Source organism: Anolis sagrei, chromosome X (genome assembly GCF_037176765.1).
Source record: "Anolis sagrei isolate rAnoSag1 chromosome X, rAnoSag1.mat, whole genome shotgun sequence".
In the NCBI taxonomy this organism is placed as follows: Eukaryota; Metazoa; Chordata; class Lepidosauria; order Squamata; family Dactyloidae; genus Anolis; species Anolis sagrei.
The window spans coordinates 67,496,544-67,511,491 of NC_090034.1; the positions used below are offsets into that span (position 1 = coordinate 67,496,544).

Below are 14,948 nucleotides of genomic sequence, written 5' to 3' on the forward strand. Positions count from 1 at the left end.
CATGGCTGCTCTGAGTCTTCAAGAGTTGAGCAGGGTGGTTGAGAACAGGAGGACGTGAAGGTCTCCCAGTCATAGGGTCACCATAGGATTAAGTTGACTTGAAGAGAGCAAATTACTGCTCTCTTCCCAGTGCTAAATCCAACTCTCAAAATGCATTAATCACCTTGGACACCTCCTTTAAATATATCAAAAACTCATGGTGGAGAAGATAATATCCTACAGTAGATCTTTTCCCTCTAGACTGGGAAAGGAGGGGACAGGAAAGGGAAGGAAAACAAAAATAGGAATTTGTAGCAGTACCATATCTTGCAAGCAATGCTCATGTTACCGCCACATAAGGAGAGCAGTGAAGGAGGGACTCAACAACTGTCAATGCACTTTATGAGGCATATGTGGTTCAGTCCTTTTCTGGCTATCAAAATGTTCCTCTTATGAACAGTTCCATAAATACAATAAGTTATTCACAGGGAAGTGAATCCCTGTGAAGGTGAAAAATGTGAATTAAAAACATGAACCTAGTAGAACACCTCTAGGAATCTCTAGGGGCCTCTAGTGCAACTCTATGTTTAGGTTTTCTTGGAAGTTGACTAGAAGGCTGCACCAAAGGACCTAGGGATTCTTAGAGAGAACACATGATTCAAACCCCTAAATGTCAAACCTGCAAATGAGGAGGCTGACTGTAACACCAATTCACATTTTTTATTCAAATGTAACTAATTGTACCTGTAATGTTTGTTGCAATTTTTTTAATTTGGTTGCTCATGGACTACACCATGCTATGCTCTGTTTCCTCTGTGGATAGTATTAATAAAGGGGCTAGTATCTGTTCGGCTGAGGTTTATTTGGGTTTTTTTAAACATCAGCTTCAAGATTAATGAGTTTCTTACTGTCTGGGGAAAGCAGCATCTTTAGTTAAAAGAAAATAGGCCTTTCCTTTAAAGAGGTTACATCCAGCTCATTATTCCTCAGAGACCTTCTCTCCGTTTTTCAGTGTCTGGCAGCTCGACAACAAAACACTTTAAAAAGTCAAAGGGACACAGATGCTAACAAACAGGGAAATTCCCACCAAGGGCAACAGTAATTCCATGACAAGCTAGTCTTAAAATTTCATATACAAAGTGATATTTCTGAAAAGTATCAGATAACAACATTTCTTGTATTTCTACATGTTTTCTTCAAATTTATTTTCTATAATATATTTTCTAATTTTTATGTGCAGAAAATTTTGTGCAGAATAGAGCTCAAACTAAGAATAATCTACGAAAACTCCAATTCCAAAAGTCCTTCTTACAGTTTGAGGAAAATTGCAAAAAAAAAAAAATCACATATCAATAGCCAAAAGCAAAGAAGGATATCAAACCACAATAACCACTAGTAGAGCTGAATGGAGCATAACATCACATGTGTTGGTCAAGGAGGAGGTTGCCTTCCAGATGTCTGAACACCAACAAAATCCTTTCTTAATGTCCTCTTGCTTCTGGCATTCTTGAGACCCAGAAGAAAATCCCACATTATGGACACTCTGACGAACCACACATGTTTTGTAAAAGTAAAACAAAGACTACTATTTTTTCAGCCACCATGTACAACTAAGAAAAAAGGTCCTGCAGTCCCCTAGCAAATTTCTGTGACATTTGTCAACGTTTGAAAACAGGCATCACTTTCTTACCCCCTTGTACTTGTTCCTTGAAACTCTTGTCTCTAGTAATCCCCTGAAGGGATTAGACTAATTCAGACATAACACTAGATCAGAGTTTAGTATTACAATAGCAGGACAAGGAGACACAAGCATTACACTTCTCTACTGCTGTCATGTGCATTTGATGAACATGATATATTTCTTGGTCTAATCCTGCAACAAGCTGCAGTCATCTCTTTTATCCAAGCAACAGGCACAGTGGTCTACAAAAACTACAGTTATCCCCCCAAAGAAGCATTGTATCTAATCAGTTAATGTTGACCCAGTGTGGAACACATCTCACCATGCTAAAACAGTGGATGTGGTTCTTAATGAGACATGCCACAGTATCACAGGATGTCTACGCCCTACACCACTGGAGAAATTATACTGTTTAGCCGGTATTCCACCACCTGACATCTGCTGGGAAGTAGCAGCCAATAATGAAAGGACCAATGTAGTGACATCTCCAGCCCATCCTCTGTTTGGATATCAGCCAGTACGCCAATGCCTTAAATCAAGAAGTGGTTTTCTAAGATCTACAGAGACACTCACAGGAACACCTCAGCAAGTGAGAGTCCAAAAGTGGCAGGCTAAAATCCAGAACCTCAAGCCGTGACTGATACCAAATGAGAGCCTCCCCCCAGGCACACAGAAGACTGGACAGACTGTGCTCTGGAACTATGAGATGCAGAGCCAACCTTAAGAAATGAGGCCACGAAGTGGAGCCCACGACATGTGAGTGTGGAGAAGAGCAAACCACAGACCACCTACTACAATGCACTCTGAGCCCTGCCACATGCACAATGGAGGACCTTCTTATAGCAACATCAGAGGCACTCCAAGTGGCCAGCTACTGGTCAAAGGACATTTAATATAATGCCAAGTTTTTAAACTTTGTTTTTTTAAAATATGTTACAATTGTACCCTTGGTTTACTACTGATATGATAAATCAATCAATGTTGATCAAATTTGATACAAGTCATAGTTTCCTACAATCAAATAAAACAGCAAACCATGGCTCAGTACAAAGTGTAACCTGAGGAAAAATGGATAGGATGAGCTCAGTACTTTTTCTCACCATCTCCAATTCCTTGTCCTTTCTTTTGCCTTCTCATTGCCTTATCAATGCCAAGTCTGGAAAGGAAGGATCAAATTACATTTCTCATCTACATACTTTCCTCCTTTTTTAACAATAGCTCCCCAGGAGGACTTACAAGCAGGGATGAAAAGGGGAGCTCCAAGGCACAGACTGCTTCTTTCCCCACATGTGTCTAATGAAAACTGCATGATGCTGGACAATAGCTTCATTCTCCATGGATGCACATGGGCGCCATCCAGCTATCGTTACACAGCTGAAAAAGGGGACTGCTATTTGATCTCCAGCAAATATATTCTGGCTGAGTTCTTTGCTAGCAGCGTCAGAGTAATTTGGCCCAAGAACCCTACTTAATTTCAGCTAACATCCAAAATCTATACTATAATAATGCCTTTATTAGGTCAAGGAAAGAGGTGCATTGATCCGAGCAAGAATTCAAGATCTCTAGGTGAGTGATATATGTAGAAGTTTGAGGTTCTTTCATGCTACACAATTATATAGCATCTGGGCTCCACTTTAACTGCCACGGCTGCATCATATGGAATTCAGGAATTTGGAGTTTAAGGAGGGGCATTTGAAATTCTCAGCCAAGGAGCTCTAATGCCTCACCAAACTACAAGGATGAAATCATGGCAGTTGAACTGGAGCCATAGTATCATCACTGTATAATGTAAAATGGCTCCTAGAGATCTTTAAACCTTGCACAGATTTATGTGGGTTTTTTGGTTGTCTAATAAAGGATATTGCAAGTAGCCAACAGAGTTACTTCTGTAATTTTGTATCAACAGAAAAATCATATAATCTTGCTAAGTCTGCTTCCCAGAAGTTGAACAAAAACAGTCTTGGAATGAATGAATAGAAAAGCCCACTATTACTTTCCTGATTCCTTCAGAAATGACCAAAATAGAGCTTCTCATCCATTTCATGGTACAGATTACATCAACATCCTCATCACATGTCAAGCCCATGACTTAATTTGAGTTGGCCCCATTTTCAACACCATACCTGAAATGTGTGAAAAATAACAACAGAACAAATGATAGCCTCTGAACAACCAGAAACAGCATCTTTTACAAAATTTCCCATCTGTCAGGGACAGACCTAACATAAGGCAAAGTGTGATGAACCTCAGAACAGAAATGAGTTATGGCAGACGTATGTGGGTTGGCTGCCCCAAAATAATACCATCCTGGCTGGAAGTCTCGATTGGATTAACATATGATTCTATGAAAACAATTAATCAAAATAATTCAAAACACTTTCAAAGCACTGGCTGACAATTCAGTTTTTTGGGAGGTGGAATCAAAAACATCTGAAGCAATAAAGCTTGGGAATCACTGTTTTGAAGGCCCTCTTCCAGGGACAAAAATCTGTTGGGGAGGAATGACCCCAGGGATGTCAATGGCACTTATGTTATCGGCTCCTCAAAGGGATTTACTGGAGAATCCTGGCATGCATGATCCAATCTGATCTTGGAGCCTGCTTCTAGCAACATCATTCAAGAAGGAATGAAAGATGGATGCAAAGAATGATGATATTCTTGACTGTGAAGCATGATCCTCCTAGGGAGCAAAGATGCACCAAAATCATATAACTAAATGGGCTCCCTCAGCTTTGCGAATTTTGCCCACATCTTTGCTGCACTGTTACTGCACTGTATAAAATATTTATTTGAACGTGAGTTCTTGTTGCTTCAACAACTGGATTTGAATGGTTCTACCCAAGAAATAAAAATTCCATGCAGTAGGAAGATGGGGAGATGTTATTCAACTCATGTATTTCAAGCAGTCCTCATCTTATGCTATGTTCATTCTATTTTTTGAAAATCATATCATATCAAGGCTCATTGCCCACTGTGCTCCTCAAGTATAGGCTTGGGATTCTTACAAAAATCCACTCAGACTCCCCTACCTTTTTGCTTGGAGTTGAATTGATTCTTCTTTTCAACAAGCTACAGTGTACAGTATGCCTAGGGAGGCCATATTATGTCAGAAGTGGATACACAACCCATGGATATGGGTGATCATACTGTGATCTGCTCCTTACAGAGCAAGGAGGAAATACTACGATAAAAAAGGCTCAATGTCATAGTGGGCGAAGTGACAGCTCCCCCTGTGGGCGAATTGAGCAACCTCCAGGATCTGAAGTGGAAGAACTGCTGAATGGCCTCTATCTGTCTGTATGTCTTGTATGTCAAAAACGGCATTGAATGTTTGCCGTGTATATGTATATTGTGATCCGCCCTGAGTCCCTTTCGGGGTGAGAAAGGCGGAATAGAAATACTGTAAATAAATAAATAATAAATAAATTTAGTTTATTATAAGCAACCAATCCAATTCTTGCCCCGAAACCCAGATAATAGTGTTGGTCCTCTTCTCCTTATAGTGCCCTCTTGTCTTTCCTACTCTTTTCAAAGGGAAGAATGAGATCCCTCCCCATAATGAATGCAGTAGTATCTTTCAGCTGTCTGTGGGTTCTCATTGTATGAAGCAACAGTAACATGCAACTAAATAAATAGATAGGGATTGATTTCTCATTTGTTGGTGGAAAAGACCTCCAATGTCTCCACACTGCGTTGTCAAGAATGAATGAGGGTAACAAAAAAGAAGAGGCAGTACCGAATGGTTGAATTACTTTTGGAGAGGAAAAACATGCATGATGCACCTTACAACATCAACCAACCAAAAATGCATATTGGAGTTATGGCATCCACCTGCACATCTCTTTTGGAAAGGATTGGCTTGCACTTGATCTCCTTTTTCAAACAAATGTTCACATTGAGGGTGAAAAAGACAATATTAAGGGGAATTCAAAGTCCCAATGATTAACCCTCCTCTTTCCCCCCCCCCCCTTTCCCAATGGGATTTTCTTAGTAATTAGACTTACAAGTTAAGCCTGTGTTTACCTTCCAGTGACTAAACTCAAAACAAAGATGTGTAGGTGGGGAAATCATATGCTATGACAAAGATACGTCTTTTCACACTTGGGAAACTGTTTTTGCAAAAACTGTAGCAAACATATAATCTTGTTTGACCCACCAGACACACTCTAATTGGGGTGGAGAAATTATATTTCCTTCTTTACCCATCCACACGTTTTTAGAAAAGTCCAGTCACACCTCAAGGATTCTAGTATGAAGGGGAATGCAATGGTGTCACTGAAACCAAAGCTCTGCGTGGAGAATTGCTTTCCAACCAAATGGCCAGGCATCCATTTTGCAAATTAGTCTTTTGATTTATTGATTGTATTTCCTTTTAAAACAAAACTAACAGGTGAATCTTAGTCCTTTCTATGATCTAAACAATTGCATTGCTTAAGACGTGTTCAAGGAGAAGCCATTTTGGTCTATTTTGCCACATTAAGCAGGACCAAAGGTACCCTAACTCAGGCTATGTCTTGTCTTTCCCTCTGCATCAAACGTTTCAGGCTCTTGTTGAAATCTTTGTGAAATAGGTGATACTTTACTAACCACTTGGTAGCTAATGCAGAATCTCCAACTGAAGAAGCTGATCATCACATCATATGGCATCCTTAACAGAAGGCAAGTCAACATAGTATTCTCAATGGTGTGATATCTCAAAATGAGTTGGGCAACATTGTTCTACCTTGAGAGCATCCCACTTGCTCTTTAAATGTCCCCACTATGAAGCTCTTACAAAAGTCACTGTTTCTTGCTCTACACTTCATCTACCAGTCTAACAAAAGCTAAACTGTTCAGCTGCAATTCCGATATCAAAATGGAGTGACGTAAGAGAATAACACTTGAAGGAGCAATTTCACACCACCTACTTCTTTCTTATTGTCTCTCACTGAGATGAATGTCCCAAAGAGATATTTCCAAGCTACCCCAGCCTGCCAAACTACAAGATCTTAAACTACAACCCTTTAAGACATCAATTCCTTCTAACTCTTATATATAAATATAACTATATCCGGCCTTCATCGGAAGTGTATCACTGCAAGTGGAACAGTAGACATGCAAGTGGAACAATGCAAGTGGAACAGTAGACACACCTCCGAGAAATACCCCATCAATAGTCCCTTGTATGAAGAACCAAGCAAAAAACACAGAGGTAGGTGGAGGATGATTCTAGAGAACCTTCTTGGTAGGTGGAAGATGAATCTAGAATCATCTCTAGGCCTCAACCAAAGATGATTCTAGGCAACCTTCTTCTCCGGTTCAGGAGTGCCACAAACCTTTCCTGATTCTGAAATCCATGCATCCGGATGTCTTCTTTTGTAATCCCATCCCATATAACACCTCAGCTCTGTTCCTGCTCTAGTCACATCTATGGAAACCTATGTGGTAGGATTCCACACCAATGAAATGCCTTGGCTAAAATCATACCCTTTAAGAATCTGCGAATTGGTAATTGTTTTGCTAGGCATCACACATGGAAAACAAAAATGTATTGATGGCTGCAATAAAGCAACAAACCATTGGCAAATTACTGTTATAAGTAATAACTGTGATAGTAGTAACAGCAATGTCGATCTTAGATGTTGCTCTTTTAAATGCGAAATTAACAGAAAAGCCAAGGAGTACTTTTAAATAAAGTACAGACCAAGTATCCCTTATCAGAAATGCCTGGGACCAGATGTGTTTTGGATTTCAGATTGCAGGTCTGTGTGCAATACCTATATTTACATATATGTCCATAATGCAATATCTTAATAAAAGGATGCAAGTCTAAATATACATAGCCTGAAGGTTCGATTGATACACATGGTATAACATGTGTATCTATCGAACCATCAGAAAGCAAGGATGGCTTTATTCTAACCATCCATGTGGACAATTTTGGATTTTGGGGATTTCAGATTTAGGATTTCCAGATAAGGGATGCTCAAGCTATATATATTTCACCTCATTCTGTTTCCTTTTTATTTATGCTTCTTTCTTAGGAAGATTCCCAGAAGATAGGCATATTGAAATTCAATAAACAGCAGTGGAAGAGAGGCGAGATCTTATTTCAGATTAACTTGAGTTACCAAGACTCCTTTGTTGCTCAATTTCATGCCACTGATCACAGTCGCCTACATTTCTGCTAGACAAATACATTTTGGTTGTCAAAAACGGGTCTGTATCTTGATGACTCTATTTGAGCACATGACAAGGAATAGAGATACAAGCTTCCAATACAAGCCCTACACAGAATGGCTCACATCCTAAGCATCAGAGGGTCCCTCCCATCATGCCCCCCCACAACCCAGCATATTTTTTACGGAGTTAGTATGTGTTTTCATACAGAGCACTGGGAAGAAGAGGAAGTGAGGCGATAATGCAGGGTAGGAGGTGGGGAGAACAAGCATTAAAACTTTGAAGAAAGGAGTGGCATCATTCTGAAGACTGCCGTAAAGTCATATGGGATGTCCGAGGCGCAAGGTCTCACTGAGCGTGCAATGGTGGGCGAAACTTACACACAGATGTCTTCTGGTTCGTGTCCTTACTTGGCATCAGTTTCACTCCTCTAGACTTTATTTCCATTTGTTTTTTAACTGAGAAGGAAAAGCAAGAGAATGAAGTTCAGAAATTGGAAAGGAACGGAAAAGAAGATTGGTCTCAGTTTTGCATTCTAACATGTTCAACTTAAGCCACTCAACTAAAAATACCTGGCTGAGAGCCTACATCAAGAAGATGGAGTGCAACCTGACACTCACAAAGTCGTACAATGAACACAAACAAATATGTTTATAACATTTGTTTATATCCTGCAGTTTTCCCAGTTTGGTACTCAAGAAAACATACAGAACAATGAGCTAAAAATGATTAAATGACCAAAACAAAAATAAAATCAGTGAAAAACATAAGCCATTGGGGAGAAATAACACGCTGAGGGTGCTTCCAGACAGCCCTTAAATAGGAGAACATCCGCGTTTTAAAAATGCAAATGTTCCTGGATCCTAATCTACACACACACCAGAAAGTGCATGCTTTCTGGAGTGGGTGTCCAGATGTTCTCCCAGAACTCCAAGAGAACACCCGGACACTCTAACCCCCTCCCCCAAAGCCCTCTTAAAAATAAAAGAACTTACCTGGCCTCCATTACAGTGGTGCCGGAGCTCTCAGGGAAAGGCGGGAGGAAGAAAATTGCTCCTGTCTCCCCTCACCTTCCTAGCATGTCATTTCTACGAACCAGGAGAGCTCTGGCAGCACTCTAATGGAGGCCAGGTAAGTTCTTTTACTTTTAAAAAGGCTTTTGGAGAGGGGGAGGAGTGTCCTCGTGGTTTTCCGGGCTAATTTAGCCCAGAAAACTGGAACTATTGTCTGGACCGCCCCCCCCCCCCCCAAAAGCGCAGAAATCTGGTGAAACAAACAAACTGGGTCCAGGTGGATGAATACCCAGAAAAGAGAAGTAAAGAAATACAACTGTGAATACCATAAAATTATGAACTGTAAGAGGTGTCAATTAGAAATTAGGAAGATCATATAGACATCAAAGTGGAGCCTGCGTAGGACTAGAAGAAAGTCACATGACCTTTCCTTTTTTTATTTTTTATTTTTTTCTCTCATGTTTATCTAAAGAAAATATATATTTTCTTTATTTTATGTACACTTCTAACTCCTTATTTTCCTACTTTTCTTCAAAATACTATGTTCCCCCACTTTCCTTGGATATTATCTATTTACTTTATACCAATAAAAATCTATATGTGAAAAAAAAAGCCCAGAACTTTTGAGGGAGAGGCCCAGACAGCAGAAGTAGTGGGTTTATCCTGCACCTTCCAAGAAGGCGTGGAATAAACCCACTAACAAATTAATTTGCCACAAACCAGAGTTTTCCTGGTTTGTGGCAAATTAATTTATGTTTCTCTAGGACATTATCAGGATGGTTCCCTTTTAATTGTGGGAACTCCTGCATTAAAGAGGCTGTCTGGATTTGCCCCAAGTCTCTATGTCGGAAGAAAGGCATTATCCTGCCTTTACTAAAGTGAATGAATGAATAAATTTCCTGGACCCAAAATGGGCCAGAAAGACTCCAAAGTATGGCAATGCCCCACCTCCTGGAAATGTTACCTAAAGGGCATTTGAGAGAAAAAAAATCTTCTTCTAGAGGCAGTGGAGATGGATGTGGGTCCCCATGTAACTTATTATGCCTTCTTGGCCTTTCACAGATGCCTACTCTGCTCTATAGTGATTTATCCATTTTTCCAACCTATATATGATTGGTCTGGCTTTGAATTTTCCCTTCATCTGGCAACTTCCATCCTGTGCTAATTTTGAAAGATAAACTCATGTCTCTTTTTAAAAACTCTGCACCCCTAAGTCCCCTGACATATGAAGAATGGCTTCTTGAAAACTTATCTTTTTCATGAGCTCCACACCCAATTGCTCAGACTATTATGTTGGGGAAAATGGGTTTTCTACCAAGCTCACGGGATTAGAAACCCCTGACATTTACTTTAATCAGGGAAGAAATTATAACATTAATCTTTCCTCGACTGCTTTTGCAAAACGGCACGATTTAGGAAGGTGTGTGTTTTTAATAGCCAAGCAACAATCATGCCTTTGATTTCCCCTTTCTCTCTCTTTCTTTTTTTAAAAAACTTGGTTACAATCAAGTGACGGGGCAAGGGCTCAATTGAAAAATGATAACTAAACAGCTTTACATATTAAATTTGAAAAATTATTCATAAAGTTCGTAACCTGAGCTCCTTTGCAACACTGGGAGAATGCAATCATAATTAACACACAGGGTGGTTTGTCACTAATAGGGATATGCAAAAATCGTCAGAGCTGATTGCATTGTGTTCCTCCAAATCCCACCTGTTTTCTGCCCTATCATTTGTTCTCATCAGATTGTGAGGCTTTCATTTTAATTCCCGTATGCAATTTCCATAACGTGCACAATCAGTCATGTACTTTCTCAAACATATGCATCTCCTTATTAACTGGAGCATGCCTGTGTGTATGCTTCAATTGTGTGTATTTTAGCACCTTTTTAAAAAAGCAGTGCTATGTGATTTCTCTGAAACATACTGGAAATCTTACAATTGGGGGAAATGAATATTTAGTCTTGTAATAAGTCCCAGAAGAGGAAATGAATCCATTTTGGCACGCATCTCGAACCCTACAAACTATAAAGTTGCACATATAATGGGTGTGTTCTATGAATTCAAATGATGCTTTCAGGATTAGGTATATTACTACAGTATCAATTTTATGGCCACCCTTTGTACATCTAGCTTTATTCATATGGAAGCAATCCCATTGCCAAATCCTATTCCTAAATAAGGATGGTTCCAGACCAGAGGCGGCCCTAGGTAATTTTCAATGGTAAGCAAACAATATTTTGGCGCTACCCCCCCCCCCAACCAATCACTGATATATATTTTCCGTTTGTCGTGGGAGTTCTGTGTGCCATATTTGGTTCAATTCCATCATTCGTGGAGTTCAGAATGCTCTTTGATTGTAGGTGAACTATACATCCCAGTAACTACAACTCGCATATGTCAAGGTCCATTTTCCCTCAAGAGTGTCCCTGGGCAAAATCAACTATACTGCAAATGCTTACTTTGCATAATGGGTTGAGCCGTCCCTGTTCCAGACAGCACTTTAGGGTTTTTAAAAGTCTACACCACCAGAAAGTGTGTGCTTTCCTGGCTGGGGGTATCCAGATGTCCTGCTAGGCTTTCTACCAGGGCATCGGGACACAAAAGACACCCCCCACCCAGAAAAGCCTTTAAAAAAGGAAAATAACTCACACAGCTACCATTTCCCCTTCTCCAGAGCTCTACTGGGTCATACCAATGATGTGTCAGGAAAAAGGGGGAGCCAGGAATGATCCCCCCTCCCGCTTTTCCTGGCGCATCATTGGTATGACCCAGGAGAGCTCTGGAGAAGGGGAAATGGCAGCTGGGTGAGTTATTTTCCTTTTAAAAAGGCTTTTAAAGGGGTTTTGGGAGGGATGGGGCTGTCTTGTTTTTGTTTTGCTTCAGGAGCCCAAAAACTCCAATCCTCGGGCCCAATCCTTGCAGCCCTCTGCACCTGGAAAGATATGGGTCTTATGAAAGACCTGCGTCTTTCCAGGTATCAAATTACCTTGGCACAAAGCAGGGTTTCCAACTTTGTGCTGAATGCAGTCACATTTACCTGAGATATCATCTGGATGACCCAGGTAGATATCTGGGAGGGCATGCATTTTAGGGCCTGTCTGGATGGACCCTAAGAGTGCATCTATACCAATGGTTCCCAATCTTTGGGCCTCCAAGTGTTTTGGACTTCAGCTCCCACATTTCCTAGCAGTTGGTAAACTGGTTGTGATTTCTGGGAGTTGAAGTCCAAAAGACCCAAAGATTGGGAACCACTGATCTATACTGTAGAATGAATGCAGTTTGGCACCGCTTTAACTGTCATGACTATGGAATCCTGAGAGATGCTATGGAGAGATCCACTCTTTCATAGAGAAGGTGTAAGAGTTTGTAAAACTACAACTCTCCAAAAAACCTCTAAAATTTTAACAGCTAAACATCAGAGAGGAAGAAACCAGGCACAGATTAACAACTCCCAGCAACAGATTTTCCCAGACTCAGGCAGGCCTTCAAATGCTAATGAAGGTGATTAGCTAACATTCACACCTAACTGCAGCAGGGAAGAGCTCCTTGCCCCACCCCAAACCATTCCACAGATATATAAACCCATTGTACTAATTGCAACAGACCCTCTGAGGATGCTTGCCATAGATGCAGGCGAAACGTCAGGAGAAATGCCTCTAGAACATGGCCATATAGCCCGAAAAAACCCACAAGAACTGGGTACAACTCTCTGTTCTCGAACTGGAGATTTCAGGTTGGGAACCTGGATTTAAACTGTTAAACTGATCTGGAAAACTGTGAATTGATGAAATGAGAAATAGACAGGAAATGGACATGATCAGATATAGGTTGCATGGGCATCCCTAAGTCACATCATAATGCCTTTCTGTCGTGCTTTACCACTGTGAATGTACCCATGAGCCATGCGAGGAAGAAAAGGAATGCACACATTTGGGACAGGATTTTAAATATCCTCAGAATTTGGGAGAATAGATTGAGCAATACGAAGGACTGGAAATACCTTGGTATTGTGCACTGAAGCCCTTTTGCCTGTGGTTGCCATCTGACATGAAGTGAAGACGAAGCCAATTTTTGCTGCTGATGACAGGGGCGGGAAGGTTCGTTCCTGTAAACCTGCAAAAACAAGAAGAAAGGGGTCGTGTTGTATTCATTTCAAAAAGAAAAATCACCTCTATGATGTCAGGTTGTTTCATTCCAACAATATTTTCAGAATGCCACACAGAAGCAAAGCAGAACTTTCTGTGGCTTACTCTCAACTAGGTATGCATGAATACACATTGTAGAATTAATGTGGTTTGATGCCACTTTAATTGCAATGGCTAGCAATGGCTTGATGCTATAGAATCCTGGGAGTCCTACCTTGGTGAGACAGTAGCACTTGTTGGCACTTGTTGGCAGAAAAGGCTAAACGACTTGTAAAATTACAACTCCCAGGATTTCATAGCATTGAGACATGCCTGTTAAAGTAACATCAAACTGCATTAATTCTATACCATTGTTTAGCAACTCTTATGGTCAGCTTCATGGCACTGAAACGATGGTGAGAACCTCCATCAAACCTTACTTGTAAAACTTGGACTTGTTCATTACTGGATGAGCAATTCAATTCAAAAACTGAATTTCAAGGTGAGTGCAGAACAGGTGGAAGATTAATAATATGGAGGAAAAACCTCTGGGCCAAGTCATCAGAGATTTCATCAGAAACAAATGTTTACCTAATAGTCACATGCGCCTTGCAAAATTGGGGTACACGAGAGCAAAATGAACGACCTTAACCAGAACAGTGCAAACAACATTAACATGATAGGAGCTATTACGGAATCCAATTACTTTTAACCAAAGTCCATTTCAGGCATTTTATTAGAGACAGTGTCACATTTGTTAGAGGCGATTGGTATTCTATGACCAACCTTCCTTGGCGCAAAAGGGTAAAATAAATACATTAAAATAAAAGATGACAATGACACACAATCCCATACATTTCCCTCTCAAAGAAATGATACTTCTCAGCTCTTTCCAATACAAGAAATTCTCAAATCAACATGTCATTAGCTCTGATCACTGTTGCAACCCATGAATGATACTGTTGGAGGTAAAAAAAAAAAACCTCAGTGCAATAACAGATCATCCATATGGAGGGATACAACATAAAAGGGAGGCAGAACTACACTTTTCAGCATTGCCTTCCACATCACTGTCCTATCAATCTCTGTCTATGAAATGAATCCAAACTCTGTATCTATTAGGCATAGTTAGGCTTCATTGGAATATTTGTAATTCGGAATAAAGTTGGAAAAGTTATCTTTTTGAAGCAATTTCAAAGTTATTTTAAAAACAGGAAGTCCCTTTGCCCTTTCGGAGCTTCCCTCACCATTTTTGATATGACCCAGGAAGTGAGTCGGAAGTGAGTCAGTGTTTGAAGGCAAGCAGCTTGCATGCTGGGGGGCTGCTTGCTCCCAGCCAATGAGGGGAGAAGTTTTGGGGAGGGGAGGGGTTTCGACACGGCAGCCACTATATAAAGGGCAGCACATGGCTCAGAGGCTCATTGTGAGCCCAGGAAGGGAAGGGAGAAGGGAAAGGGAAAGAAAAAGGGGAGGTTGTGAAGGGAGGTTGGAAGAAGAGCAAGGCAAGCGGAGAAGGGTTCTTGCTGGCCTGGCTGCCTGCCTTGCAGCCGCTTGTGTGTTGTTGCTGTTGGGGTTTGGGACGGGTGGGCGACACATGAGTAATATTGGGGTGCGTGGTGTGGCGTGGGTGAAAGAAACAGCACAGAGGAAGCAAAGCACTCCAACGTTTGAAAAAGCTGCAGCGTTGTAGCATGGGTATTGGGTGTGTGGGTGGAAGGAGCAGCACGGAGGAACCAAAGTCCTCCAACATTTGTAAAAGCCCCAGCATTACAGCAGCTCTCTCTGGCCTCTGTATTGTACATTGCCTCAATAGAACTAAATCTCCCATCAATTCAAGCCACTCTTTGAACACAAACTCTGTCTGTTATGGGTAGGCCAACTTGGTAGCTTACACTATATTGGTTATTGCTGCAAGTAATGACAGTGTGACTAAATTGCCAACATTTGCTTGAGATAGTGCTTGCAGTTCTGGAGGGACTCATTTAATTT

The 14,948-nt window shown here is 40.8% G+C and overlaps 1 protein-coding gene across 5 annotated transcripts in view; it reads right to left on the reverse strand.

Annotated features, from left to right (window-relative positions):
• CSMD2 (CUB and Sushi multiple domains 2) overlaps nucleotides 1–14,948 on the reverse strand; it is a 984,984-nt gene that overhangs the window by 416,236 nt on the left and 553,800 nt on the right. For all 5 annotated transcript variants that reach the window (XM_067473669.1, XM_067473670.1, XM_060784605.2 and 2 more), the window contains exons 6-7: nucleotides 12,836–12,948; nucleotides 8,200–8,277 (exon numbers count right to left, since the gene is read on the reverse strand). In XM_067473669.1, coding sequence (XP_067329770.1) covers nucleotides 8,200–8,277; nucleotides 12,836–12,948 — 191 coding nt within the window. The remainder of the gene's footprint in view (nucleotides 1–8,199; nucleotides 8,278–12,835; nucleotides 12,949–14,948) is intronic.